Source organism: Gambusia affinis, linkage group LG21 (assembly GCF_019740435.1).
Source record: "Gambusia affinis linkage group LG21, SWU_Gaff_1.0, whole genome shotgun sequence".
Taxonomy (NCBI): Eukaryota; Metazoa; Chordata; class Actinopteri; order Cyprinodontiformes; family Poeciliidae; genus Gambusia; species Gambusia affinis.
In genome coordinates, this window is record NC_057888.1 from 2,372,457 (window position 1) to 2,400,145 (window position 27,689).

Sequence of the window (27,689 nt, forward strand, 5' to 3'; positions counted from 1 at the left end):
GGTCGGGGGTATGTCAAAGCTCCAACGACAGCACTGCTGAGGGCCTGAAGACCTCAGGATTAAATCTGGATTTTTTTTTTTTTATACCTTTGAAGCCGCCCTTTGCCTCTCGTCTGATCATCCATCCTCCTTCAGGCTGCTGAGCTCTCTGGAAGATCTGTTACTCTGCTCTGGTTGAAAGTTTGGAAACTTAGCTACTCCTACTCTGAGCTTCTCTTCACACCAGCAACACTGACTGAAAAGGTCACACTGAAAAGTTGTTCACCTTGCGTTTCCTCAGGTTGTACCTTCATGTTGTCATATATGTATGGAAATATATATATATATATATATACTGTGTGTGTGTGTGTGTGCAGCCATGCTGGCAGTCAGCACCGACCTTTCCAATGTAAAGTGGCTCCAGTCCGGTGTACTCCTCCAAGACGAAAAATTGATTCCACACCCATCCTCTTTTCACCCTCTGCAGCAGCGCAGAGCTTCTGGTATTTTCCTCGTCTCCTGATTTACCCAGGATGCCTTGAGGCAGAAGGGTCAAAATGCAAAGGGTCACAGGGAGCAAAAAGCTGCCCACAGTGGCTGGAAGATGCACTTGGACCCCCATTGTGAAATGCAGCGATGCTGAACAGACTTGTGCTGTTCACGTGTTATTTCCTCTTATTTTCTGATTCCCGCAGCAGACTTTCTGAGAAAAGAAAAGAAAAGAAAAGGAGAGGACAGATGAGTGTCTCCATCATTTTATTTTTGGAAACCTGGGGATAAAGCTGCCGTCCTTTTATTCAGCATCAAGATTACTTCTCCACTGCTGAGGTTTTGTTGGGTTGCCTGTGTGTGTTTGAATAGGAAAGGATCCCGTTGAGCCCAGTAAAGTCACACAGAATGGAGGAGAGGACACAAAGAGACCAGAACGTTCACCTGTTGCTAGCAAGGAGCCGGCTGATTGGTGTTCACAAAGTTCTACTTCAGGTACGAGAAGGAAAAACGTCAAAAATACAAGTTTATATCAGGACATACATTCATCTATTGATTGATCATCCATCCATCCATCCGACTTTCTATATGTCCAGTCAGTTGGGAATTTATCTTTAATAATCATTAAAACATTTTTGTAGGAACTCGGTAACCTTTCCAGGCAACGTGAAACAAACTTTGACGTTAGAAAAACCGCCACCAGATTTCGTCCACTCTGTGATCAGAAGGTTTTATTTTATCTGAGTTGATCAGCGGGAGTGGCAACGTTTACTCGAACAGCAGGGGGGAACGTGCTCCAGTCGGCCTTCAGGGCTGTTTTCACCAAACCTTGCTTCATTTTTAAATTCTCCCAGTGTCCCTCCCAGAAAATTCAAAATTTAAAACGGTTTGCCCAAATTCTAATGACGCATACATTAACAGCCGGAGAAAACCCGCCAAGCTGCTGCTGCTTCCCTCCAGCTCTGGACAGTGAGTCTTCACAAGGAGCCTCACTCCTTTCCTCCTTCCTCCCCTTCCTGTCATCAGCAGAGGTGCGCTCCTTCACACCTCGTGTAATTGGCCCGGGGTGTGATGTTCTGAGATTGCTGTGTTTCTGTCAACACTCCTGTTCAGCTGCACTCGCACCATGTTCTACAAGCTCCCTTCAGTGCTTCGCGCTGCTCATTACAAGAACGCTACTGTTTTCTCAAATGTTCCCTCTGTATCTCAGCTGTAAGAAACCCCTATGACTGCTTGAGATTTCATGCCTCTGAACGCCATCGCATCCACATTTCTCCTCAAATCAAAGGAATATTTAAGACCAGTGACGTCAGCTCTCTGACATCACTGGTTCTCCTGGTTTTCTTCCAGGAGAACTTATTGATCGGTACTTTCTCATTAGAGCTGAAACAATTTATCGGATTAATCCCAATTAATTGATAAATGAGATAATCGCCAACATTATACTGACCACATAATTGCGCAATTTGATGTTTCGAAAATAAATTTTCTTAATGGAAACATGTTATGTTATTGCATGTTGTCTCATTTAAAAAAGGAATTCAATTGTTCATTTGCATCTCTTAATGTTTTCCTAATTTTGTATAAATAATACAAAGCTTAAGTGGTAAAATGAAAAATCTGTGCAATATGCCAGTTTTTAAAAATGTGATTAATTGATTAATCATCAGAACAATTGATTAATCGTCCGGATTATCGATTAATTGGACACTAAAATGATTGTTAGTCGCAGCCTGACTTTGTACATTTCCATATGCTTCTTGTTTATATGTATAAGAAGGCAGCCTGCTTCTTGTTTTAATGAATTTGAGGGGAAAAATAGATGAATTTATCGGCAGAAACCAGAACAAGGGGCGTGAAAAGGCAGCAAGCGGGGGGCAGAAAGGAAAATTTGGTGCTCCAAAGGGAAGGAATGAAAAGCAGACTGTTTGACTCATGGACCGACTCCATTATGTGTTGTAAAAGAGAGCATTGTGCTTCTGCAGACTCTCTGAATCACCAAACCCAGTTAATCATTGTGGTAGAGCCACAAAAGGCAGCGAATAGTGGGAGGCTTGGCTGCATTGTGAGCGGGCGCCTGGCCAATGTGTGTGTGCGTTGGTGTGTGTTTGTTAAAGAAAACTCAGCTTAGCAGGACGACTGACCCTCGACCCGGCTGCTCCCTTCGTTTTCAGCCCATTCATGCCGCCTGGTCTCCATTATGAAGTCCCCGCTCCTAGCCACGCCCAGTGAAAGGTCGCGACCTTCACCCAGGCCGTTTTGCTCCGTTTTGTTGAGCTTAATGAGGCGACGTGCAAAATAAAACATTTCACAGTCCTTTCTCCTGGTAATGTGATGGTATCTCGCTTGTTTAAGGAAGCAGCTGGTTCACAAGCTGCTGACGGATGACAGAAGGGATAAATGGGTTCCTACGAAGGGCGCGTGATGCTAGGAAAACACGCAACATGCTATCATGCTGGTTAAAGTCAATATCACTTGAGATAAATGAGTATTTGCCTTATTACACTGCAAGAACACAAAATCTTACCAAGTAAGTTTGGTATAGTTTGTAGTGCAAATATCTTAGTACACTTTAAATTAGACAAAACTAGCTTTCAAGTAACTTTTCAGCAAGAAATGGGGGAAACGGCTCCAGCAGAACATCTTGATGCCTGCAAACAGTTTTTGCTGCCATAGATTTAGCAGCTGCACTTGTAGAAAATCTAAAGGAGTTTCAATCTGGAGGAAAGTAAATAAAACTCTACTTCCAGCTTTCTTTTTTTTTGCATACTCCATTGTGGCATTTTCTTTCCTTCCGTCCTCTTGACTTCCGTGTTCTTGTCCTATCACCCTCACTTCCTTTTTTCTTGCTCATGCCTGAACTCCCTTCCTTTTTTAGTCCTTTCTTTCTTCCTCATTTCTTTCCATATAAATACCTTTTCATGTCCTTTGTCCCTTACTTCCTTATTTGCTTCTTTCCTTTTTTCCTCCCTTTCTTATTTCTTTCCTTCATTTCTCACTTTCTTCCTTATGATTTTCTAGTTGATGTCATCCCTTTCTTCCTTCTTTCCTCCCTCCTTCATGCCCTTCCTTCCTTCTTCCCTTCTGTCCTTATGTCCTATTTTCATTCCTTCTTTCCTTCCTTTGTTCATTTATTCCTCACTTCCTTCCGCATGACTTTCTTATCCTTCCTTCCTTATGTCCTTCCTTCTTTCCTCCCTCCTTTTGACTTTCTTGCCCATGCACTCCAGTCTTTCTGTCCTTCCTTCCTTGCATCCTTTCTCCAGTCCTTCCTTCCTTCTTTCCTCCGTCCTTCATGTCTTTCCATCTTTTTTCATGTCCTTCGCTCCTTCCTTCTTTGTAGCCTTAATTTTGTTTCCTTCTTGGTTCCTACCTCACTCTGGAAGTTGAATCTGGAAAAGTTTTGAACCTCTTCATGTGCAGGAATCCCTGGACAGTCGGTCATATGAAAAAGTTTACAACTAAGAGGAGTTTTTCCCCTCCTGCCTTCTGCATTCTGAAGAAAAAATAATCCAATCTCGAGTTGTTATCTAGAAAACCCTGTAAGAAAAGCCACCGTGGCAAAGGAGGCGCAGAGCCATCCAATTTGTCGTGCGTTTGTTTTGAAATATGAGAAAGCCCTGAAAGGCAGAGGTGTTTATCGAGACGGAGGAAGAGTTTGAGTGACGGCGGAGGAGGCTGTGATTGTCAGGGGGGAGCAGCTGGCGTGAGAAAATGACGGGCCATATTGTTGTATCATTGTACTCCGAGTCCACCTGCTGCTCCATTAACTGCGATCTGTCAACAGCAGACTACATCAAACCGCTGCGACACCAGGGAGAAAGGTGAGTTCTGCTACTGAGGGAGAAAAACAAACGGCGAGCGAGCGGCACGGTTCAGCTGGATGTGACCCGCTCCACCTGTTGGAATAATGAGCCGAAACCGGCGCCATCCCTGCGGTTGCACACATGAAACTCGGGTTGATCAGAAATCAAACGCTGGCAACGTGAGAAGTCACCACGATGACCGCTTAGGGATCAGAAGCTCAGATTGTTTTTAATAATTCATGTTTTTCCAACAGAATTATAAAAATAATGAAGTAGAGATGCGTTTGCAGATGCTGCACTGTAAAAACACAAAAACTCACTAAGTATTTTTGGTCTAGTTTCTAGTGCAAGTATGTCAGTACACTTGAAATAAGATAAAATTAACTCTGATAGCCTTTCAGCAAGATATAGGAGCTTGCTTTAAGTCAGTAATGCCTTAATATTAATTTAAAAAACTGTTAGTTTCTTTAGCAGTTTTTCTGTTTTGTTTGTATTTATCTTTAAAACGTAAAATATGTCAACAAAAACACAAGAAAGCAAACTAGTTAAGTCTCGGATAGATGAGCCAGGATAAGTTATAAAGTCTTCTTTAAAAATATAAGATAAGATAAAGTTTTGATATGGGGAATTTTTAAAGTTTAATACGTTTTCACGTTTAATTTTGTTGGGTTAGTTTAAATGTGAAATAATTATCTGATTCGTAAAGTTGAGTGAGCCTTCAAACTTTGATCTGCTGATCCAGAGGAGCCTCTGTGTGTGGTTCAGGTCTGTTTGGGTCGGTCCGGACCGTGATGGAGTGTTGATTTCACACCGGCCACGTCTACTTTTACTTAACCTCAGCTTTTAAAGAGAGGCCTCCCACAGTGGAAAAAAGCGCCCTAAAAAGTGGGCGGGTCCATAAAAACTGGATCCGCCCATCATGGTGGGGTGAGACGTCACGGCCAATTTGTTAACCACAATTGATTTTGCACGGGGTCAGAGCAGAGACAGCTATAGATCTAAAACTAAATGCACAAATTCCACTTTTTAAAAAATAAATTCTGCTGTTTTGACCGTATTTATTAAACCAAGTAATATGTAATTATGGTGTGAATGAAAGAAAATTAACTAGAAGTCAACGTTTCCTGCTATGACTGCTGTGATTTAACAGACAAATGGCTTAATAAGATGTTAAAGTGTTTCCACTTTGTGTTTTGGAAGAACTCAAACATTTTGTGGAAGTCTAAGGATCTCTAAAAAAACTGTTTTAGAGTTGAACTTGACACCAAAATAATTATCACATGGAGAAAATGAAAACTATTGAAAGTAAAAGCTTGTTCACACTTCCATAATGATCAGGATCATTGTTTATCTCTGTTGAAGTATTACTTTGCCAAAAATTAGCAAAGTTTGCTTCTTTTTTTCTTCAACTCTCACTTCTAGTGATTTACTTAAATGTTCCAGAGTTAGCAGACGTAACCAGCTGCTCGTTTCCTTGTTTTTGAGGGGCGTCACATCTTTGCACCTCCAATCAACTGTTTACTCATAAAATGTACAAAACAGTTTTATCCCGTTTCATAGAACTTTGTGGCACTGAATTTTGCGCTAAAATTTGAGTTACTTATTAATTTTCTGGCAAAGCTGTTGGTGTTTCAGAGAGTTTTTTTGACCTAAGACATTTTCCAGAAAAAAACTGACATACAAATGTTGACAGTTCTTTATTTCTGACCTGCAGTGGCTCTCAAAACTGTGGAGATCCCTGGTTTACAGCGGAGAAAGTTTAAAATGTTTGACTTGTTAAAGTCAGAAATTTCTTAAATCTTAATGTCCACAATATGCAGTTTGGTAAAATTGCGTAATTTTGTGAAATTCTGTGTTCTGTTGTGAATTCCTTTTTGGTTTTTTTAGTTCCATGATTCCGTCCAATGTTTGTTCTCCATGCAGAAGCGTTTCAGTTTACGAACTGAAACATAATTAAAGTTTGATTGTGCAGTTGCTCTCCCAGATTTTAATGAGCAGCACAGCTTGTGGATTGGTCTGGGGAAAGCCATGCAGGTTCTGTGGTTTTTAAAGTGAAAGGTCCATCCCATCAGCGCCTGGAGGAAGGACCCAGTTTCTTATCTGGCTCTCAGGGCTGGAATGCAGCCTTCAAAGGCAGAGAGCATCCTGACCAGACTCTCCCAACATCACACGCCTGTTTGTGTTGGTCTGAATCAGAGTTCAGAACGTGCCTCGCTCTGTGTGTCGGCCTTCTTATCCTTGCCCCCCCAGGACCGAGGCGCTGGCTTTGAACCGGCCTCTCTTAATTGTGGCGGGCTCCCGGGGTTATGGTGTCGTGCAGCTGTGCACGCCGCAGCCTCGTCCCCCTCCCTGCGGTTCGTTTACTGCAAGGTGTTTCTAATTACTCGGCCTTCCCTCCTCTTCTCATCTACCCCTTTTCTAATATTTGTGCACCAGTTGGGTTTCTGAACCGCAAACCTGATTCACATTTTGCCCAATTAAACATCTGTGTTGCTGTTTAAAACATCTGTTTCCTTCTTTCCCTCCTCTTTAGGGTACATTTATAGTAGATCTAAAACAGGAGACCATGATAAATGTTTCTGGAAAGTGTCCTTCAACTTCAGTGAGATATTTAAAGCTACACACCTTAAATTAATAGTTTGTAGAATAATCTTTTGGTTGGGTTTAGACTCCTAAAAAGGAACACAAGAAACTGGAGAAATGTCTGTCTTGTCTATCTTGCTTTCTATTTCTCTCCATCTCTCTGTCTGTATATATTGATTTGGCTCTCTAGTTAGCTATCTCTCTCCAGTTATTTATATCTCTCTTTAGCTATCTCTTTCTCTCAAGCTTTGTCTCTGTATCTGTCTATGTCTACCTCTGTCTTTCAAGCTAACTCTTGCTATCGCTCTCTCCAGCTATCAATCTCTATTTCAAGCTATCTCACTCTGCCTAGCGATCAATCTCTCAATCTCAAGTTATCTCTACCTTTATCTAGCTCTCTCTCTCTCTCTCTTGTCCTGACTGGTATCTTTGTGCAGTGTAATCCTTTATTATCAATTTAATTTCTCATTAATTAAAACGTCTGTAGATAACGAAATCCTCTAGAAAGTCAAAGTTAAAATTAAATCAAAATCTGTTTTGATGAAATCTTATGATGTTTTCCCACCTGATAGTCCATTAGAGTCAGTTTGATTAGGGACCAAAGTTGCTACATTTTCAGCTGCTGTGATTCATTTTCAAACTGCGCGGTGTCAAATTAGCCAAACTAATTCAAAAACCTGTTCCTCTCCTCGCCTGTGGGGGCGCTGCACTAAGAACTACTGAAGGAAATGATACAAAAACCTCTGAAGAAGACTGAGCACAACTTCTGGTTTTACAAAATGTAAATAAAAATGGAGTGGATTTTAGCGGTTGTAGCTATTTCTCCTGCTAGCACTAGCGCATTTATTTTGGTTGTTTTTACCCACAATGCCCTGCACTGTAGTCCACTTCCTGCTTTTGGACCGTCTCCAGACCATTCGAACCATACCAGACTCAATCGAGATCAATGCGTGTTTCTTTTGGTCTGATTGTGCGTTCACACCTTCCCAAACGAACCGGACTTTCTAGACTAACGGACTGGAGTTGGATTCATTAGACTGAACCGAGCTGGTGTGAATGGACCCTTAGTTTTACTGTGTACTCATTTATGTAATTAGGTAGTTGCAGTTTCTAGTTTTCAGCAGATCAAATATTAAAGATGAAAAAAGTTTAGAAATGGCTTACCAATGTTTAATTTTCTGCATTAAACTCTCTTTAAAAGAGGAGGGTCCACAGTTTAGAGAGCCTCTGTAGTTCAGAAATAACAAACTGTCATCATTTGTGTATAAGTTAAATCACACAAACTGGCATTCATCCCAGCCACTGGTGTATAGAAGTGATGTCACCGTTCATAAGCATCATCTGGAAAAGTTTGCAATCTGTGTCACTAATTAAACAGCATGACATTGGATCTCCTTAGAAAGAAAAAGGTTCATGTCCTCTTAAAGCTCTTTGTCAAACACTGCAAATGTCAGTGAAGATATCTCAACCCGAAGCCCGTCTTCACCGCCTTCCCCTGATATGATAATATCAAAGAAACGTCTCCACGCTCTGGCCGGGGTACACATGCCAATCTTGTATCTTATTTTCTTCCTTACAAGACAGGCTGTACTTTAATGGGTTTGACAGTAAAATGGGAAAAAAAGAGAGTCCTCATTTTGGGAGAGTAGAACCTTGGCTCAGACTGAGGAATGAGGTCTGAATGCCAAACGACGCTCCGTAAAAGGCAGATGCCGTCGCTTGTTTGAAGAGGCAAAAGTGCAGACGTGTTCAGAATTTAAACCTCAAACTTTCCAAAGTGCATGCAAACCTCTTACTTATCTGCAGATACTTAATATCATATAAAGCAAATTCATCAGCATCTGTGAAAAATTAAAAAATGAAAACAAAACTCAATAAGTCAGTGGCTTACCTTTTTTTAAATTTATTTCTGCCTTGTCTCCTTCTCCTCTGCTAGTTTTTCTTTCCTTTTCCTTTGCCTGATGTTTTTCTTAAAGGTATGAAATCTCTCTTAAAGTCACCTTGAGTGCGTGCTCTCCCTTGTTAGCCTCTCAGTAAAGTTTCCCCTCTTCTCCATCTACATATAAATAAACGTGCATTTTCTCATACTGCCTCTATAGCGGCTTCCTGTGCACTCTCATCTCGGGTGTTGCCAACCTGGGGACCCAATCAGACTAAAGGACCTATTGTCCCTCTCTTTTACAATCAGCGTGACAACCTCTCCCCCTACTCCGGCGTAATCCACCAATCTCCCACCACGAGCAGCGGAAAGAGGAGAGGAGGAGAAAGTAGATGGAGCGGAGGGAGGGGAGTGGGATTGACAGCAGGGCAGGGGTGAAATTACAGAGAGGGGAGGGATGGGGGTTGAAAATCAGGCGAAGATGGGATGGAGGAATGAGAGGAAAGAAGCTCTAGGTGGTACTCAGGGTTATGATCGTTTCTGGTTTTTCATTATAGTTCATTTTTGTTTCTTTATGACTTCTTCTTTGTCTAATCCTGTTTGTTTTTAGCATGTTTAAGGCTGGACAATAAATCAATAACAATAAATATCAGTAATAAATAATAAATCTGATAACAAATTTCTCACTCTCTCTATGGTTACCTAGCAACGACCTGTTGAGTAACTTGAGCAGCATCAGTTTCAAGTTTTGGCATCGTGGGTCATAACTGCTTAAAAAAAAATACAACATGGTGTGGAGTGAAAACTGTGCAAAAGGTCACACCACCAGTTTTAATTCAGATATTTTAAACTAAAAACAATTCAGTTATTATCAACAGTTGTTGATATCGACTGATATGAAATGATTGTATTGTGATAAGTTTTTGAGCCACATTATCCAGCTGTACCGATAATTGAGGTTTGGTTTTGGATTGGAAATTCTTGCCAGTTTGTGTCAAATCATCTGCATAGAACTTATTTCTAGGGGATATTTGATAACTGTTGCATACAAATGTAGTTTTTTGAAAGTGTGAAATGTCTCCCAGAAAGAACTATGTTCTCGGTTTTGCTTATTCAAGTAAGAAATTTTAATTCTCTATCCTTTCGTAAACTCAGTTGTCTTTTAGTTTGTTTACTTCTGTTACTGTTAGCTTGAGAACTTATTAGCTTGAAAATCTTCATGCTTTTATACCTGTTGGGTTGTGTAACTGTTAGCCTATGTAGCAGGTAGCTTGAGTAGACATTAATTTGAATACTTGCTTAATTTAGCTTAAGTACCTTTAATCTTGGGTAACTTGAGTTTGAGTTGCATTTAGCTTGAATAGCCATCAACTTCTCTACTGTTAGCTGAGTTGAAATTACCTTGAATAGCTTCAAGCTTATATGCTTGTTGGGTTGTGCATCTATTAGCAGTAGTAGTTAGCTTCAATAGCCTTTAATTTGAATACTTCGTATCTTGTGTATCTATTTCCGGTTTAGATCTTGGCTTAATTAGTTGTTAGCTTAAGTAATGTTTAGCTTGTGTAAACAATAGTTTGAGTTGCTTTTAGCTTGAATAGCCATTAACTTCACTAATTGTGATCTTGCATAATTGTTAGCTGGAGTAAAAGTTAGCTTGAATAACATTTGTCTTTAGCAATTGTTAGCTTGCATAATTGTTACATTAAATAACCTTTAAAGGTCATGTTAGCTTGTGTAAGGGTTTTAGCAGTAAATTTAAGTGTTTGGTTTAATTACATTTAACCTGAATACCTATTAGCTGTCTAAATGTTACTTGAGTAGCTTAAGTCAACATTAAAATTACTTTTAGATCAGACTTTTCTTCAGATTTTTCCAAGGCTAGAAGGAAAGCTTTTACGCTACCTTTAAGCCTTGTGTGAATTTGAGAGTACTTTTTACCTGCATTATTTTCGGCCTCTTCACTACTGAAAAAAGCATAATTAGTTTTCCAAATCTGCAGAAAAAGCCTCAAATATTAGGTTCGGACCAGAACTCAATACCCACACTGGGAGATTAGTCATGGAGATCTAATTCTTGTTTAGCTCAGAGGGAGAAAATAGCATTTATGCTTTAAAGCAATCATGGAATCAATGCAGCAAAAAACGGGTTTTCAGTCATGTCCTTTGCAAATTTCTCCACAGGAGGAAAAGGATGATGAAATTGAAATCATTTTGGAGATGTACTCAACCATGTTTAAACATAAATGAGATTTTTATTCCACAATTTGTTTCTCAGGCTTTTGTTTTTTTTTATTTTTCAGAATTATTTCCTTGACGCCATAAAGTTGCTGCAGACACAAACATGCAAAGTTTCCACACTGGGATGACTTTGCCCTGTTTTTCCACTCGACAGCCCATTGACTCTCCTTAATCTTTCTGACAGAGTAATTTGGTGTGTTGCACTGCTCTAAAAATACAGATGAAGGCTGTTGTCACCCACTGAGGCAGATGGTCAAAAGGTTGAGTTTCTCCATCGGTTCAATATGTTTTTCCTTTCTCCCACTCTGTCCCTTTCAATAAGTCCTCTTTCTCATTTGGCAGGTCATTCTTCTTCACAATCGCCCCACCCACCCATCATTGCGGCCCACCCCGTTCTCTTTGTCTCTTTGAAGACCTGACTGGTTACCAATCTGTTTGTGAATGCTTGACTGGACCCCCCTTTAAAAAAAAGAGAGAGAAAAATAAAGGCAGGGGGCTCCCTCTTTGTCTGGACCATCCATGCACAGGGTGGCATTGAAGCTCATTGAACGACACCTCCCATTACTGCGGCGGAGAAGCTGGTAATGATTAGCAAAACAAATTGAACCCATTGGACTCATGGAAGCGCCTCTGTCAGTTAAGTCTTTTATAGTTGCAGGCGTTTGGAAAACAAGTCCCTCCAGGCCTCGGCACAAAAGCTTGGATATGGCGTAGAAATAGATTAGATACACTTGTGTTCTGCATGTTTCTGGACTTTGGTTTGGCGGGATGTTTTAGGGACACAAATACGCCTCTTCTTAACTCGGTTTATAAAGGCCAAACTTGTTTCCACACCTACAAGAAGATTTTATCGCAACTCCCAACAATCAAGAGAAAAGCACATTACATGCCTGTTAGACCTACATAGAGGTAGTGATTGGTTTACAAGAAGTATTTCATGACATCTGCATCCACTTCCTCATATGTCTGACATTAGAATAATACACAAAGACCTACCAAGTATAACTTAGTATACTCCAAGTAAGACAAAACTGTCTTACAATTAACTTTTCTACAAGATATAGGAGCTTGTTTTAAGACAATAATAGCTTATTTTTGATATAGAAAATTCTAGTTCCACTGACAGATGTTTTTCACTTGTTACAAGACGTTTGCCAATTGAACAAGTTCTTTTTCATCAATATTGACTTAAAACATATTCTTTACATAACTAGTTCACTGTATAGTTTCAAAACTTTAGAAATATATAATGTATTCTGGAGTGATGGATATCACTAGCTGGATTCCCATCGACCAACTTGACATTTCAAAAATAAACTGCTTTTCACCAATTCTGAAAAACAAAAACAAAACACTCGTCCTTTGTTTGTTAAAATGTTTTGTCACTAGGATGAGGTGGGTTTTTTTTTTTTTTTGGTTTATTTTGGAAAATTTCAATGGAAACACTTGTTTTTGCATCACACTTGAGTCACCTGATCAACAACCGGATGTTGCCACTGGTGCAAGCTACAAAGTAGAAGAAAATAGGAAGTTGCAAACAAATGTACTTGCGTGTGATTTAATTGTGTTTCTTCTTTAATGGAAACATAGAAATTGCGAAATGTGCTTTTTTTTGGCGTTAATGGAATATTGACAAAGTTTTGCACAATTTAGTAATGGGAAATAAACTTTACTTCTCATCTATTTTGGGATTTATATCAGGTTTTGAGATATTTTAGCCTATTTTATGAAGTCATCAAGTTTTTCTTGTCGTGCAGTAAGTTGTTCATCAAAATGGGGCAGATATTTTGTAAGAAGACAAAGTAGTCTGTGGATCAAAATCTTTTCACAGCACTATAAAACCTTCCTTTATTGCCAGGACCTGCATGAATTTGGAACATTTCAGAGATGTGGAATAAGGAGCAGTAATTTATTTTCCAAATCATAACTTCTCTTTACCTGCTGAATAAGCTTCCACTGGCCCTGGGCAATAAAAGAAGAGCTAAGAGTATCAACAGGAGTTGGCAAGCACACAATTTACCGCAGAAAGGCAACACCCGGCCTTTTCACACCCTGTATCATGTAACAGACTTCAGATGGAATAAGCTAAACAAAAGTTAGCCAGTCTCATTCGCTGTATCTCTTTGCCACCAAACCACCAAGAGGGAAGAGCATAAAAGAGGGTTAGGTTTCAGAAGAGCAAGACGAGAGAGCCCCAGAGACTGGGAGCAAAGCCTCCATGTCATCTAAGATAAGAGGAGCAGCTCTCTTCCCTTCTGCCCAAGATTAAAAATGGCATGCAGCAGAACAAGCTGGGGTACAAAGAGCTACTCTGTGTCTTTGGGATCCACAGTTCGGGCTTTTCATGTCTGTGTTTTTGGCTGCGAGTTGCAACAAAGGAAAATTAGATTGGGAAGTCATTGCATCTTTGTTGATGGGAAAGCCCAAAAGAAAACAAGTAAAGTTTCCGTAACCTTTACAGTAATTGGTGAAAAGATAAATATAACATGGTTGGCCTTAATTGTGAAACACCAGCAGTGCCACAGGCCACGCAAGCACTTGTTTTTTTTTTTTTGTTTTTTTTTAATTCTCAAGCAATTGAGAGATGCAAATGCATTTGTAATCAAATTGGAGCACTAATGTAAAACAATGCATATAGGCGTTGTCTCATTAAAGTTGGGGCTGATGAGATATTTCATCTCCAAAGGTAGAATAACACTTCAGCATCAGACGATTTGTCAAGAATTTATGTTTCTTCCATGGGGTTAATAACCTTTAAAAGAAGAATCGGTTGCATCCAAAGGGCATCCTCATCAACAGTGTGCTCTTTATCTGACCATACCTTTAAACAAAAGAAAATAGTTTCATATAATCATGAACAAAAATAAAGTAGTTCTACTGTTGATAGTTCAGTTTTCTATTTCAAGAATTGCTTTATATGCTGTTAGTGTTTGTTAAAGAAATAAGTATAAAACATACAAATAGCTGGATCTAACTTCAAGTGGTTTACTGAGAGTTGTTTTAAGTATTTTAGCCATCATTACTTTCTTATAAAACTGTTATCTGTGCCATAAAGTTGAACTATACCTGTTGTTCTGCATTGCTGAGCATATACTGCTGCCTCTTGGCTATGACTCATTCTGGCCTTGATATAATCTCAAAATATATTTTTGTTGTGTGCAGGCAAAGAACCTTCGGTTAGAAAAATTGTACAATTTACTTTCGGGCAGCACAATATGTTCCAAATCTGTTGTTAAAGCAGTGGTTATTTCTGGGAGAACTGCCTGGACTGCAGTACGAGTTGGCTAAGGATTTAAGTAGCATGGCTTCAAGTTCTCTGTTTGTGGTATATTTGGGTACAATTGTTGTTTAATGCAGCGTGAAACGGTTTAAAAAGTGGTGGTAAGGTGGCCAAGTCATGGGTATTGGTCTGTCAACTTTTAGTTTTAGCAACAGTTAGCTTGAGTTACAATTAGCTGAGGTAGATGTGATTCTGTCGACTTTTAGCATCAATTAGACATTAGCTTGTTGATTTTTTGCGTTAGCAACTGTTACGTTGAGTAACAACTTCAACTAGAATTTAAATCTTTTAATATATGTTCTTTATATTAGCGATTGTAGTACTGTTTGTGAGCTTTGTATTTCCTTTATGAATGAATGAATGTAGGTGTTAACCAGTCAATTTTTTGCATTAGCAGCTGTTAGCGTAAAAAACAATAAGTTCAAGTAAATGTAAATCCTGCCAGCTTTCAGTATAAGCAGCTGTCAGCTTGAATAACAATTAGCTTAAATAGATGTTAGCCTGTCAACTTTTAGCTTCAGCAGCTGTTAACCTGAGTAGCAATTAGCTTAAATAAATGTTAGCTTGTCAACTTTTAGCTTTAGCAGCTGTTAACCTGAGTAGCAATTAGCTTAAATAAATGTTAGCTTGTCAACTTTTAGCTTGAATAATGATGAGGTTGATCGGTTGTTCACTTAAATCATGCAGTTTAAGTGAAAATTAGCTTCAGTAACAATTAGTTTAGGGAATAGTTTGCTAATTGTCTATATGAGTAGCAGTTAGCTTGTTTTTGGTTTGACCTATGTAGTGGCAAAGAGCGGTTTGCTTAAGTTTCTACTTATTAGCTTAACTCTTTCATACAGAGTTAAGCTAACATTTGGACTGAAGTCGGTCTGTTTTCTACAGCAGGTAAGATCCTGACATGTTGTCACTGAAAATTAATTTATATTTTATGGTTCTTGATAAAATTAGACACGTGAAATCTTGGCAACTCTGAGTCAAAGTCCTTTTTATCGCAACCCCAAGTTCTGGTGGGGTTTTTTTGCCTTAAAAGAGTGACCTTTGACATTAGCTTAGCGTGGCTTCGTCTGACCCGTCCCCCAGTTGCGCTTCTGTCTATGTCAACGTTCAGGATATCATTTACCCTGCCGACCTTTTCACCGTTTCCCCTCTCATGTCTTGCGCTCCGCCACCTCAGCAGAGTTATTGACTTTCTCTCCGCCGCATTAAACTCCGCCATCTGCGTGCGACTGGTGGAGGAGCCGGCGCCTTGACACGAGGCGGCGTTCTGTTTAGGATAAAAGGCTCCCCGGGCTGTTTGATGCGGTATTCCGGCGGGGATCGGCTGGGATGTGGCCTTGGTGAGCTGACAGGAGCAGAGGAGACGTGGTGCCTTGAAGCGGCAGGACCACAAACCTAAGGAGCAGCACATCTTGCTCTGATATTTACCCCTCCCTGCTCTGTCGTTTCTTATAACCGCTGCGCCGCTCTGCTCCTGTGACCCCCATCTCTTCAACTGAATCCCAAATGAAAGACGGGAATTAACTTCTGAAGCAGCGCAAATGTTGTGACTGATGCAAGCAAGAAACACAGATTAACACGAAACATGTTTGAATTATTAAACTCTTCCGTCTGGTAAATTATGCCCCGTTTCATTATTTAAACGCAACTAACGAAAACAACTAAAGTCTCTGACAATGAAAACTAGCATCCCAAGATTACATGTTTTAACCCCTTCAAAGCAAAAACACTACTTTTTCCTCCATTTCATCATTAAAATAAAAGGAAAAAATTACTTTATACACATAAATAACATAAAAGCAAAAAAAAAAAATAAAATGTGAAACCAAAAATAAGCTACAAAATGCTTATTGATAATTTTTTCTCTTTGCATGGTAACACTAAATAATTGAACTTTATTTCAAATTGTCTTATTTTTTTATGCTTTTACTTTTTGTTGTCCCTAAGAAGAAAGAGTTAATAGATCATAAGTCCTGATGACCACTGGGTTGGACATTCAACTTTGGGAAAAAAATCCTATAATTTAGTGATGGAAAATCTTTTAAAAATAGCTTCAAATACTATCTCTGGAAATATTTAAAATTACAAGAGCAATTTATTATTAGACTGCCAATGAACTTTAATTTAGATTTTTGATGGAAAATGGACGCTCAGCTTGTCTTGTTGGACGACAATGAACTATGTCGTTGGTCAACGAGAAACTAATCAGTAAAAATAATTCAAATTACAAAATCCCCATTTTTTATTTTTATTTTTTTTATTGTCGTAAGCCCAGAAATACCAATGTTCCAGTGGATGTGGGATCTGAAAGGGTTAAATCGGCCTTTGATTCGACTGTTTTCAAATGTAGAGTCATTTTTCCATCTTGTATCTCTCGGCGAGATGGCTTTTGTTCAGCAGTACGTGCACGTGTCTCATATCATCAGGTCTGACTGAGTCCCTACCCCCACTTCCCTGAATCAATAGAATAACAATTAGGGGGAGTGTTCCCACTGCGTTGCATGTTTGGTATGCGGTTGGGGTACATGCATCGGATGCCAGAGTTAACCAGAAACAAACACATCAAGAATAAACGTCTCCTTTGTTTGGTAGTTCAATTCTGATCCAGTGATCAGACGGGGAACTACGCGTCCAAATCCAAAACAAGCCTGTCTTATCAGAACCGAGGATTCATTTAGAAGCTGCACGCATGAAAACTTGTCTCTCCAAAACCCTGAATCCAAGCAGCCATTATATTCCTCCTGTGAAACATGTGCTGCGCTGGAGATGGAGCTGTCGCCCACAATCTTGGCCGGCTCCTCGTTAACCAGTGGAGCATGAAAAAATCAATTAGGACAGTTATGAGGTCGTCCTTCCACCTGCAGGTCTGCGGCAGCGCGTTCGGTCTGAGAATCATTTTACTCCTCTGTCACCTGGCAACTAAAAGCTTCACAGGACCTGCTCACCTCCAAAGGTCCTGCATTCTCAGATCCTGAACAGTGTGGCTTGACTCACACAACCCAGAGGTAAAACTTATGCAGTGAACCCTTTTACCAAAGAACACGACTTTCTCATTGTTGCACTTTATCTGAAAGGCCACCCTCATGTTTCCTTTGACAAGGTGCTGCTGATGAATAGAGGGTAGGTGTTTTTGTTTTTCTCAGGTTGTTTCATGTTTTGGGAGCAATAAGTTCGACACCTTGAATGATAACTGAGAGATGGAGGCAGAAGAAAAGATTGTTTTCCTAAAATCCAACTCAACACCAAAACGCATAACTGCATCCCACCGCGTTGGTTTACACAGTTTTTTGGAACAGAAAACTGTTTAATGTCCTAAAGGAAACATAAAAACTCTGCAATCAGTACAATACTGTGTTAGACTACTGTTCTGTTGAATTTTGCATGTTTTCTTTACTTTCATTTGGGTCCCAAGTGCTCCTAAAAGCAAAGTACTTAAAAGAAACCACTTAGCTTGTTTTTGGTGTCTAGAAAATTAGCAGTTTCAACCCGTTACCTAGCAACCCCAGCAGAGTTCTGCCTGTTACCTAGCAACTCCATTGTTTAACATGTAAGGTTACATAAACATTTGTGTATTTATGTTAAGTAAAATGCTTGTTTACCCTGCTCCCTCCCAAAATAAGCCATTGTCCTGATTTATGTAAAAAATTTCCATCGCACTTTTTCCTTCCACTGAACTTTCCATTATCATACTTGATTAAAGGAGCTTCTCATGGATGAGATCACTGATTGCCTCCTGGATAAAATTTCACGTGCTCCTTCTTCCACATAAAACATTTTTAATTTACTTACAGAAATGAATTAACTTTTGATGATTTTGTTAATTACTAAGCTGTACGCACAAGATTTTTATTACTACTTGAAAGTGAATTAACATGAAAATGAGTCAGGTGTGAAACAAAAGCCCCGGTGCAAAACGAGCAAAATTACGAATAAACTACAAGATTATCCAACAAACTGCAAGGAGTAACTTTATAAAAACGAGAAATACCAATAAATGTCTTAAAACAATAACAAAGCATGCTGAAACACTTTGAGACTGTGACATTATCTGAGTAATCCAAACTCACAAAAAAAACATCAACCTGTTTCCGTTTAATAATTTGGATGCTTGTTCAGAAATCAGTTAAATTGTTCCATCAGGATGTAACGTATCATTTTCAGCTGACTCTGATTCTCTGTTTCTCCCTTTTTTACCTCAGGAACAAAGTTCAGAAAAGTTACAAAGATAAAGCTTTTATGTTTAGATTACATCTCAGGATGAAACGGTTTGTTTTCTTTCCACATGTATTGAAGTGCAAACCTTTTATCTTCCATCTCAGTAAATGATAAAATTTTCTTTTTCAAGTGCTGGTAGGGTTTTAACTATGAGAGGAAAAAATATTCGTAAAATTGGGAGAGTGGGATGAAACAAAGGTTTAAGTGGCAGCTTGATTCCCAGTAAAATTTGGCACCTGTTTCTCGTGCTGATTTAATAACGTCCCCATTAATGCAACACTGGGGCAGCAACGCGGGAGCCGCTGACAGATTGATCTGAAATCATCTCCCCAACTGCTCTAATGACTCCGCCGCTGCGCTCGGCTCCGCGGCAAGGCAGAATTCAGTGCTGCAGAATCCGGAGGCGTTGTTCCCTCCGACGCCGCCGCTGCTCGTTTCCAAACGGAGAGCCTTACTTTATTACGCTGGATAGACGGCTTCAGAGAGAAAAGAGGAATTTTAATACCTCATTTATGGAAGTGACAAAGACTACCCCAACACTCTTGGAAATGTTTTTGGTAGCGACGAACTCTGAACAAAGCGGGCTGAAGACGCCTGAAGTTGGGAGTAATTGCCAAAGTGTTTGAAGATGTGACACTTCTGGGACTGATGTGGGCATTATCTGCTGGAAAATTAATCCAGAATCCATCCTCTATGCAGAACCTGGGAATAAGTGACACATCCACATTCACCGAAGTGACATTTTCAAATTTAGTAGAGATGCTACAGTCAGAGAGTCAGTTTGGCATTATGTATTAGGAGCAGAATGTGACAGTTTTAAACTTCATAATTGGAAGAACTGACCAGGAGGGATATTTTCTACCTGAAGGAGTATTTTTATGCAAAGTGAACCAGATGTACTCCACCATGGAGTTGGGACTCCAAGACCTGGATTAGTTTGGACAAGTTATCTGATGAAATCTTTCTTCTGATTGAAAGAAAATCTTGGAGACGAGCAAGAACCCTAACCTACCGGCGCGTTTGGAGCCTTTAAGCAAAGTGTCATCTGGTCTGGTTGACAGTTAGCAACCTTTAAGCTGCAGTATGCGGCTTTAATAAAACATGTTTTTTAGATATTTGTTAAAACTATCACCATGTAGAGACCTTTTTGATCAGCTATTATCGCTGTCTGACGAAATGCTACAAAAACAACCAGTCAGAATCAAGAGGCAGGCCTTAGCGCTGTCAATCATCCTCGTAAACCTCGTGCTAAATGTGCTAACGGCAGAGAAACAAGTTACAGTTACAGGAAAACCGTTTATCCTCTGTGGTCATGCCACCTAGCCTCAGCATTCATGACGAGCTCTTCTGGGCATGATTGACAGCGCTAAGACTTTTATTTCGTCCGTATTATTGATGAAAAAGTACTTGTTACATTGCCAGATAAATTCACTCATAACAAGACATTTTTACAGTGTTATCAGTGAAATGATCTGCCAGCAGAACTAGAACTTTTTCATCAATATTAAGAAATTATTTACTTAAAACAATCTCCAATTTCTTGCTGAAAAGTTAGCCATAAGTTAAGTCAAGTGTATGAATACATTTGCACCAGAGACTGGACCAAATACTTAGTAAGACTTTGTGTTTTGAGATTGCGGCGTATTTGGTGTGTTTTGATCATTTTCATTATGGCACTTGACAAAATATGTTTTTTTCTGGTTTCTCAATTGGTGGCTGTACAATGTTTTTATGACTTTATTTTTGTGTTTTTATGAGAAAAAGCACTTTAAATTGCCTTGTTGCTGAAATGTGCTACACAGAAAAACTTGATTACTGTAGGGAAGATCATTGGATTGGGGTTGAAACAGCAGTACCAATAACCAGAGAACGAGCAAAATTATAGAAATATGGCTGCAGAAATTCAACTTTCTTTACTATTTGAAGCTTTGATGTCGCAGTAATGTTGTTAATCTCCAGTAAACAGTAAAAAAACGTCTCCAAACTTTGTAAATGGTACGAAATGTGATCCATCTCAGCTCCGTTTTTGGCTGACCTTTCCCTTCATTGATGAGATTATCTCCCCCTCTGCATCAGCTCTTCCTTTTAAAGAACTCGCCTGCTCACAGGTTGGATTCACGTCCGTCAACTGCCACATGTGCTCCAGCAGTGTCCTTGAATAAGAAACTAAATTTCCTCCTGCTCAGTCAGGCAGCATAAATCACTACGAGCTACGAAGGAATTCATTTTCTGCTCCCGTGATATTATTATGAAGCTTAAAACAGAAGAACATTGCTGTAACTGGAGAGCTTTGTTGCATTGAAAAGATGCTAACTCTTATGTAACCTTTCAGAAGATAAAAGAGCCTGTTCAAAGTCAATAATAATGTTGATTTTTTTAAAAAAGTACTAGTTCCACTGCTAGATTATTTCACTTACAACATGGAAAAACTGTGTTGTTTTAAGTGAATTTATCTGCCAGTGGAACAAGAACCTTTTCCCCAATATTAAGGAATTGCTGACTTAAAACAAGCTCTTCTTTCTTGTTGAAAAGACTAAAGTAACTTACGAGGAACATTTTTCAAGTGTGCTAAAATATTTGCACTAGAAACTGGAAAAAAACATTCGAGAAGACATTGGCTTTTTTGCAGTGTTGTAATTTTTTTACGCGTTTGACCAAGATTGTGAAGCTACTGGTGTATTTAAGTATGCTGTACAGGTGCAGAGTTATCAGATTTGTAATTTAGTACATTTATGAGACATCGACTTTCTGCTTCAGTCGACACTAAAACCTAAATATCGGTTTTGGCATCGGAAGTGAAAAAAGTGTATCAGTGCATCCCTATTGTCATTATCCAATATTAAAGTTTGCTTGGTGATCTAAAACATTTACATGTAATAAAACAGCAACGAAGGAAGAAATCTGTAGAGGAACAAATACTAATGTAAGGCTGCTAACTAACATGTAAAAAACATATTACATACCGCAGTTTAAAGGAGAAATCTGAATTTCTCTGTCGCTTGATGTCAAGTCCATATATAGAAACCAGGTCCAAAGATGGAGGAGTGCATCTCCTGGGCTGCAGCATCATAGCCATGCCTTTATATATAATAGGATTAGACAGCCGCATATTAGCCGTGTATCCTCTCCTTTGACAGACACTGATCTCAGTGGCAGCCGCCGCCACCGCAGCGTTTCCGTACCTGCTCCTGGCAGGCACAACCGCACCGAAGGAAGCAGACGGCATTTGGCCATTTTACTACCTTAAATTCAATTTGCTGGCCTTTAATTCTGTTTTAAATTACCTTTTTTTTAAGTGCAGAAAGATAAAGATCTTTTTTATTAAGAAGAATGACTCTGCTGCTTAGGTCAGGCTTTAAATATAAAGAAGAACAGAAACCGAAGGTCGCTCATCTGAACAAAACAAACACAATGCTGCTAATTAGAAATGTAACAAAAGCGCCATCAAAAGCTTCCTTTTCAACAAAGACAGGCAAAACTGGGGAAATGTATTTCCTCTGTTCTTTGTTTTCAGCATCTGAATGTTTGAATCAAACAAATTGAGTGCATTCAAAAATCTTGATACTAAATGAAAAAGTTATCATCCTCTTGCTAAATCGTTAATTATATGTAATTAAACACATATTTTTAGTTCAGAATCTCAAACTTCGCTCAAACACTGATGGTGTGGGAAACTTGGATCCTACTTTCTTTTCCAAAAATAAAAAAAAGAATGATATTAAGCTCAAATTCAAAAAACTAAATTAAGTTCTTTGAGCGGCCCAGTCAAAGTATATATTTAAATCCAAAGGAGATGCTTTAATGTGATTTTAAAGAGGTGTGAAAGCCCTCAGGTATTCAACAATTCAGGAAAAGTGGGTCACAGTGATCATAGAGACTCATTGCCAGTTGTCGTAAACAGTTGACGAATGTTCCTGATCCATAAGGGCAGATCTATTCAGTGTAAATCTACACTTTATGCTCTGAGTGACGTTGTGCTTTATTATTTATTTTACACTATATCCAGAATTAATTGCACTTTCTGAACCATTTAAAGGAAGGGTTTTTGTTATTAATGTTTACATGTCAAAGGTAGTCAAGTTTTTGTTTTAGTCAGTTTCAGTTCATTATTTATTTTAGGTTTGGGTGGAAACAAAATCTTACCAAGTATTTTTGTCCAGTTTCTAGTGTAAATATCTTGGTACACTTGAAATAGGTCAAAACTAACTCTTAGTTAGAACTGTTGCCATGTCACAATATGACAAAGATAACAAAATAACATCCTCCACTTCCTCCCTGAGCTACTATTGCTGTCTTAATAAATGCACCAAAACAACCAATCAGAGCCAGAAGTCGGGTCTGAGCGCTGTCAGTCATCCTCGTGAACACGCAGCTAAATGTGCTAATGGCAGAGAAACAACTCTTAGATGGCCATGCTAACTAGCCTTAGCATTCACAACTGGGGAAAAAGCTGTATTGTAGCAGAAAGGAAGGGGGAGAGGATGAACGAGGATGATTGGCAGTGCTAAGATCCGCCCCCTGGCTCTGATTGGTTGTCTCTAGTTAGCACTGGGAGAAAGCAGTAGAGCTTGATTTTCTGTCTCATAGTGTCAAGATAGTTTCACCAAATATGTAGAAAAAATATTTTTTACAAAAGTTACATACTGTACCTTTAAGGTGAGTCAGTTTACATAAATTAGGTGGTTTGTATATTTTCATTACGGCCGTTAATATCCATAATGAAGGATAAATTTAGTGGTTAGCACTAATTCTGACCTAAACGTCTTAGAGTATACTAATTGAAGGATTATGCATCACAGTACTTAAAAAGTTGCAATAAAAAGTATTTTAAGATGCAATATCTTTTTAGAGATAAATTATACGACTGTGACTGTATGTGCTTGTATAAAAGGCCTCACAAACAAATGCTGACCTTGAATTCAAATCTCAAAAACACGGCACTTTTATATCAAACATTACACAAAAACTGCATTAAAGAACACAAAAATCACCTTTTTTCATGTTTTCAAATACAGTGGACCCATTTTATTAGTGTTAGCTAGAGACCAGGAATAACTAAAATCTGTGAATACTTGAGACCCCTCTAAAAAAACATCCAAATTAGGAATTTATCATGGCAATAATAAATCACAAATCTTATCACAGTAAGAAATTTGTCACAATATGATAAATTCCTTCAAAGTCAGGATTTAAACGTCAAAAGGAGCTTTTTAAAAAATAACTACAAAGTGGATATATGAAAACTTAAACCTGCTTTGAAGACACCTCTCCGCATCATGATACTGCCTCCACCTTGTGTCGCCCAATTCTAAACGTTTACCATAGAGAAACCTCTGAACTCTTTTAACATCTTTCTATTTTCCTCTCTTTCATAATGGTTAAAGCCATGAGGTTTTAACTTCCTGTTGAGTTAAACCAAAATCTTTCCATTTCCAAACCTTGAGATATTGTTTTGCTCTTCAAAGGAAAATATGCAGCTTGTGTAATCCTACTGGATGTAGTGGCAGACATCCCAAAAGAACCTCTCCATGTTTTAGGTTTGTGCTCATTCATATACAAGGACTTGACAGCAAATGGAGATTTAGTTTTTACCTGGAATATATTAATGAGATGTTGAATCCATCGACTGTAAACTTGTCAAGGTTCATAAGGTTTATTTATTTCAGTGATTAGCTCATTTAGCTCCCAGGCGGTTGACATGAAACTCTAAAGTTCATAAAATAAACTACAAATAGATGAAAGATTACATGTTCTGCATGCTCTACAGTTAAAGCGATTGGTCTTCAATCACAACTCAAAATTCAGATGGACTTTTTGTTCAAAGACATTAAAACCTAAAAAGAGCATAACCAACCAAAACAGATTTAATCCTCCAGAGTGTAAGTGAGCCGCATTGCCGCATTTTATCTCCACATCTCTTTCACTAATGTGATTTTTTGTTGAGAAAACTTGTAGAAACTAATATATAACCTCTTACTATATTAATATTTAGGGTTTTTTTCACTTTGAAATGAGTCAGATTTTTTTTGCGTATTACAAAAGTATCAGAAGCACCAGAGACTCGTGAAGCAGAAAGATTTGGTTTCCTATTGGACATCAGAGGCTTTTGGTGGAAAAATTGTCAGCTACAACTGAACAGGTTGCATGTGGGTCATTTAAAATGGAAACTTTTCTAGTTTTGTTGTCACATAATGAGCCTTTATTTTTATGCTCAGAAAAAGTCACAAAAATGGCCAGTATTTTGTGTTTTCCAGGCACATAGAGCCATTTTATAGCACATTAAAGCAACTATGGTCCCGTCAGTTGTTATAAAAATAACATACATATCGAGTATGACTTAAAAGAAATGTGATTTCATAAGTTAACTCATTGAAATTGGATCTCTATCTCCTTAAAAACTCCTGCTCTTTCTGAAGCTCCGCCTCCAGGAAGTCATCCCAACATGGCTCCTCTATTAACCCTGTAACAGCATTTTTGCCAGCGTTGCTCTGAGAAGTAGCTCCTATTATAGATGCGCAGTTTCACTAGATGATTGCTAATTGCTGTTGGCTAGTCTGAAGGAGCTGAGTGGGGGAGGAGCTGCGCCTTGAAGGCGGGGCTAGGTCCATCCAGTTGAATGGTTGCCATAAAGATTAAAGGATTTCTCAAACATTCACGAAAGAATCAATGCAATCAAGAGAATAACATTATAACACAATGTAAAGCTCAGGAAAAGTCGATTTTACATGGTGCCACACCTTTAAGAAGTCAGGCCATCATTATTAAGAGGCAATACTTTGTTTCAAATCTCCAAACTTAAGATGAAAACATCAGTAAGCATGTTTTTTTGTTTGTGATCTTTGCTCTTCTTTTCATCCGTCTATTTGGGTCACCCTTCGTTACGCTGCCTTTCCACTGAGCCGCATTTAAACCCGAATACGTACAAAGAGCCATCATCAGAAGCCCGTGTAACGCTCTCATCCTTCCTGATGGAGCTGTGTGGAGATCTTGTTACTGAAGTTGTGACCCGTTCTTAACAACCTGTCCTCTGATGTGCCGCTCAGGTAGATTTTCTGCTGCCGCTGACAGATTACTTCTTTTCTTCCTTTGAACACCGAGCTCGCCGCATACTGAGCCTCCAGCCAGGGAGTGTCGCCACACAACAGAGTGTGATGTTAGGGTTCAGGACATGTCTTTAAAGAGAAGCGCTCCAAATTACTGGGCTTCTAAAGCAGCGACACATCAGTGGTGACAAATTAAATTGCGAATATTTTTGCCAGCTCAACAACAAAATAATTGTTCAGATTATTAATTTAACAAATGATGTCAGATTTTTGTGACAATTCATTTTGTGCATGGCTTGATTGGAGGTAAGAGGAGTCTATTTTAATCAATACACTGCAAAACACTAAATCTTACCTTGTTTTCTGTAAATAATTCTTTAATTTTGATTAAAAAGTATAATAGTATAGAGAATTATTTCACTTACAACATGGGGAAAAATGTCTTGTTATAAGTGAAATAATCTGCCAATGGAAATAGAACATTTTCATCAATATTAAGGAATTATTGACTTAAAACACGCTCATATTGCTTTCTGAAAAGTTAGCTGTAAGTTAGTTTTGTCTTTTCAGCAAGAAATGGGAGCTTATTTTAAGTCAATAATTTCCTTAATATTGGTGAAAAGGTTCCAGTTCTACTGGCAGATAAATTAACTTATAACAAAACATTTATTCAGTGTTGTAAGTGAAATAATCTACCAGTGGAACTATAACTTTTTTTAAACAATATTAAGGAATTAAGTACTCAAAACAAGTTCCTGTATGTTGCTGAAAGGTTGTCTGTAAATTAGTTTTATCTTATTTCAAGTGTACCAAGATATTTCCACATGACGTTAGACCAAAAATACTTGGCAAGATTTTGTGATTTTGTGCAGTTAATCATGGTAATGATATTGAATCATGAAAAGAAAACTTTCATATTAAATCTCACAATTTTTACAGTGATATATGCGACTAAAGGTAAACGAATGGATGCGCTTCTCCAGATTTGGTCGGGACATTAATCCTGGAAATGTTCTTCAGGTGATAGAAGGCCGACTTTGTGACCATTTTATGTGACCCTGAAGTTCATCACTATACTGCAAAAACACAATCTTACCAAGTATTTTCGTTCGTTTCATGGTCAAACATCTTGGTACACTGCAAATAATACAGAGCTGAACTGCAAGTAACATTTCAGTAAGATATAAACTGATTAACATTTATAACGTGGGCAAAATGTCTAAAATAATCTGCCAGTGGAACTCATAAGTTATTGGTTTTTTTTTTTATCAATTGTCAGACTTTTGGAGAATTAAGCAAACAAAAGCAATGTCCAAATGTAGTTTATCTGCTGTGAATATGTGTGAATTGTGTAAAAAAAAACCCCACATATAAACAGCGAATGGGAATAAAATGTCCTGGTTTTATTTCCGGGGAACTTTGCCACATCAGAGGCAGTAGCTCCTTCTGCCTGTTGAAAACTGAAACTCTTCCCTTTGCAGATCAGACGTTTTGTTCTTCTACTTACCAACATCACAATAAAACACATTTGCATAATGGCTGCCTAATGGCTAACTTGGCACACTTCAATAAAATAAACAAGCAGCTGCCTGCACTCCATCACTTTAAGGTAGTAAGAGCAAACCAGGGACTGAGGGAGGAGGGCAAGAACAAAACCCCATCGGGAGGCACTACAACACATTTGTTTTACTTTTACAACAACCCTCTTTTATGGTTCCCCAAAAATAAGTTAGTCAACAAAATGAGCAAATATTGACTCTTCCAACAGTTGTAGGTAATGAAGCGGTTTGAGACGGAGTATTTTAAGTGTCAAATATGTTAATAATCGTTGACACTTTTCAGTTCAGAAATGTTCTTCAGCCTGAATGTTCAATGTTTAGCTTTTCTATCAAGCAGGAGAATAACTAGAAAGCACTTTTTGAGATTCAGATGTAAAATAAAAAGTGTGATGTTTCTTCCACGTCGTACATCTTTAATTTCATGACTACATTCACTTTGGGATACATTAATTATAGTCAAAACACTTTACTACTACTTTTACTTTTTCTGTTCACTCTGAACGCGTGATGTACGACAGCATATTAGATTGTAGAAAAAAAAAAAAGTAAATTTTGGACATTTTGAGATTATTCGCAAAATTGTTAAACAAAAATAACTTGGCAATATCTGAGTTTAAAT

General features: G+C 38.6%; 1 protein-coding gene and 1 long non-coding RNA gene across 4 annotated transcripts in view; one reads left to right on the forward strand and one right to left on the reverse strand.

Moving 5' to 3' along the window:
- The window catches only part of LOC122824499, a 70,203-nt gene that overhangs the window by 36,100 nt on the left and 6,414 nt on the right, over positions 1-27,689 (forward strand). The window lies entirely within an intron of this gene.
- LOC122824498 (cadherin-20-like) overlaps positions 1-27,689 on the reverse strand; it is an 80,906-nt gene that overhangs the window by 27,307 nt on the left and 25,910 nt on the right. Inside the window, exons 1-2 of one of the 2 annotated variants that reach the window (XM_044105225.1) lie at positions 8,749-8,896; positions 380-682 (exon numbers count right to left, since the gene is read on the reverse strand). In XM_044105225.1, coding sequence (XP_043961160.1) covers positions 380-601 — 222 coding nt within the window. In that variant the 5' untranslated portion in view covers positions 602-682; positions 8,749-8,896. Of the gene's footprint in view, positions 1-379; positions 683-8,748; positions 8,897-27,689 lie in introns of those variants that run through there. The other variant, XM_044105224.1, reaches the window with a different exon arrangement.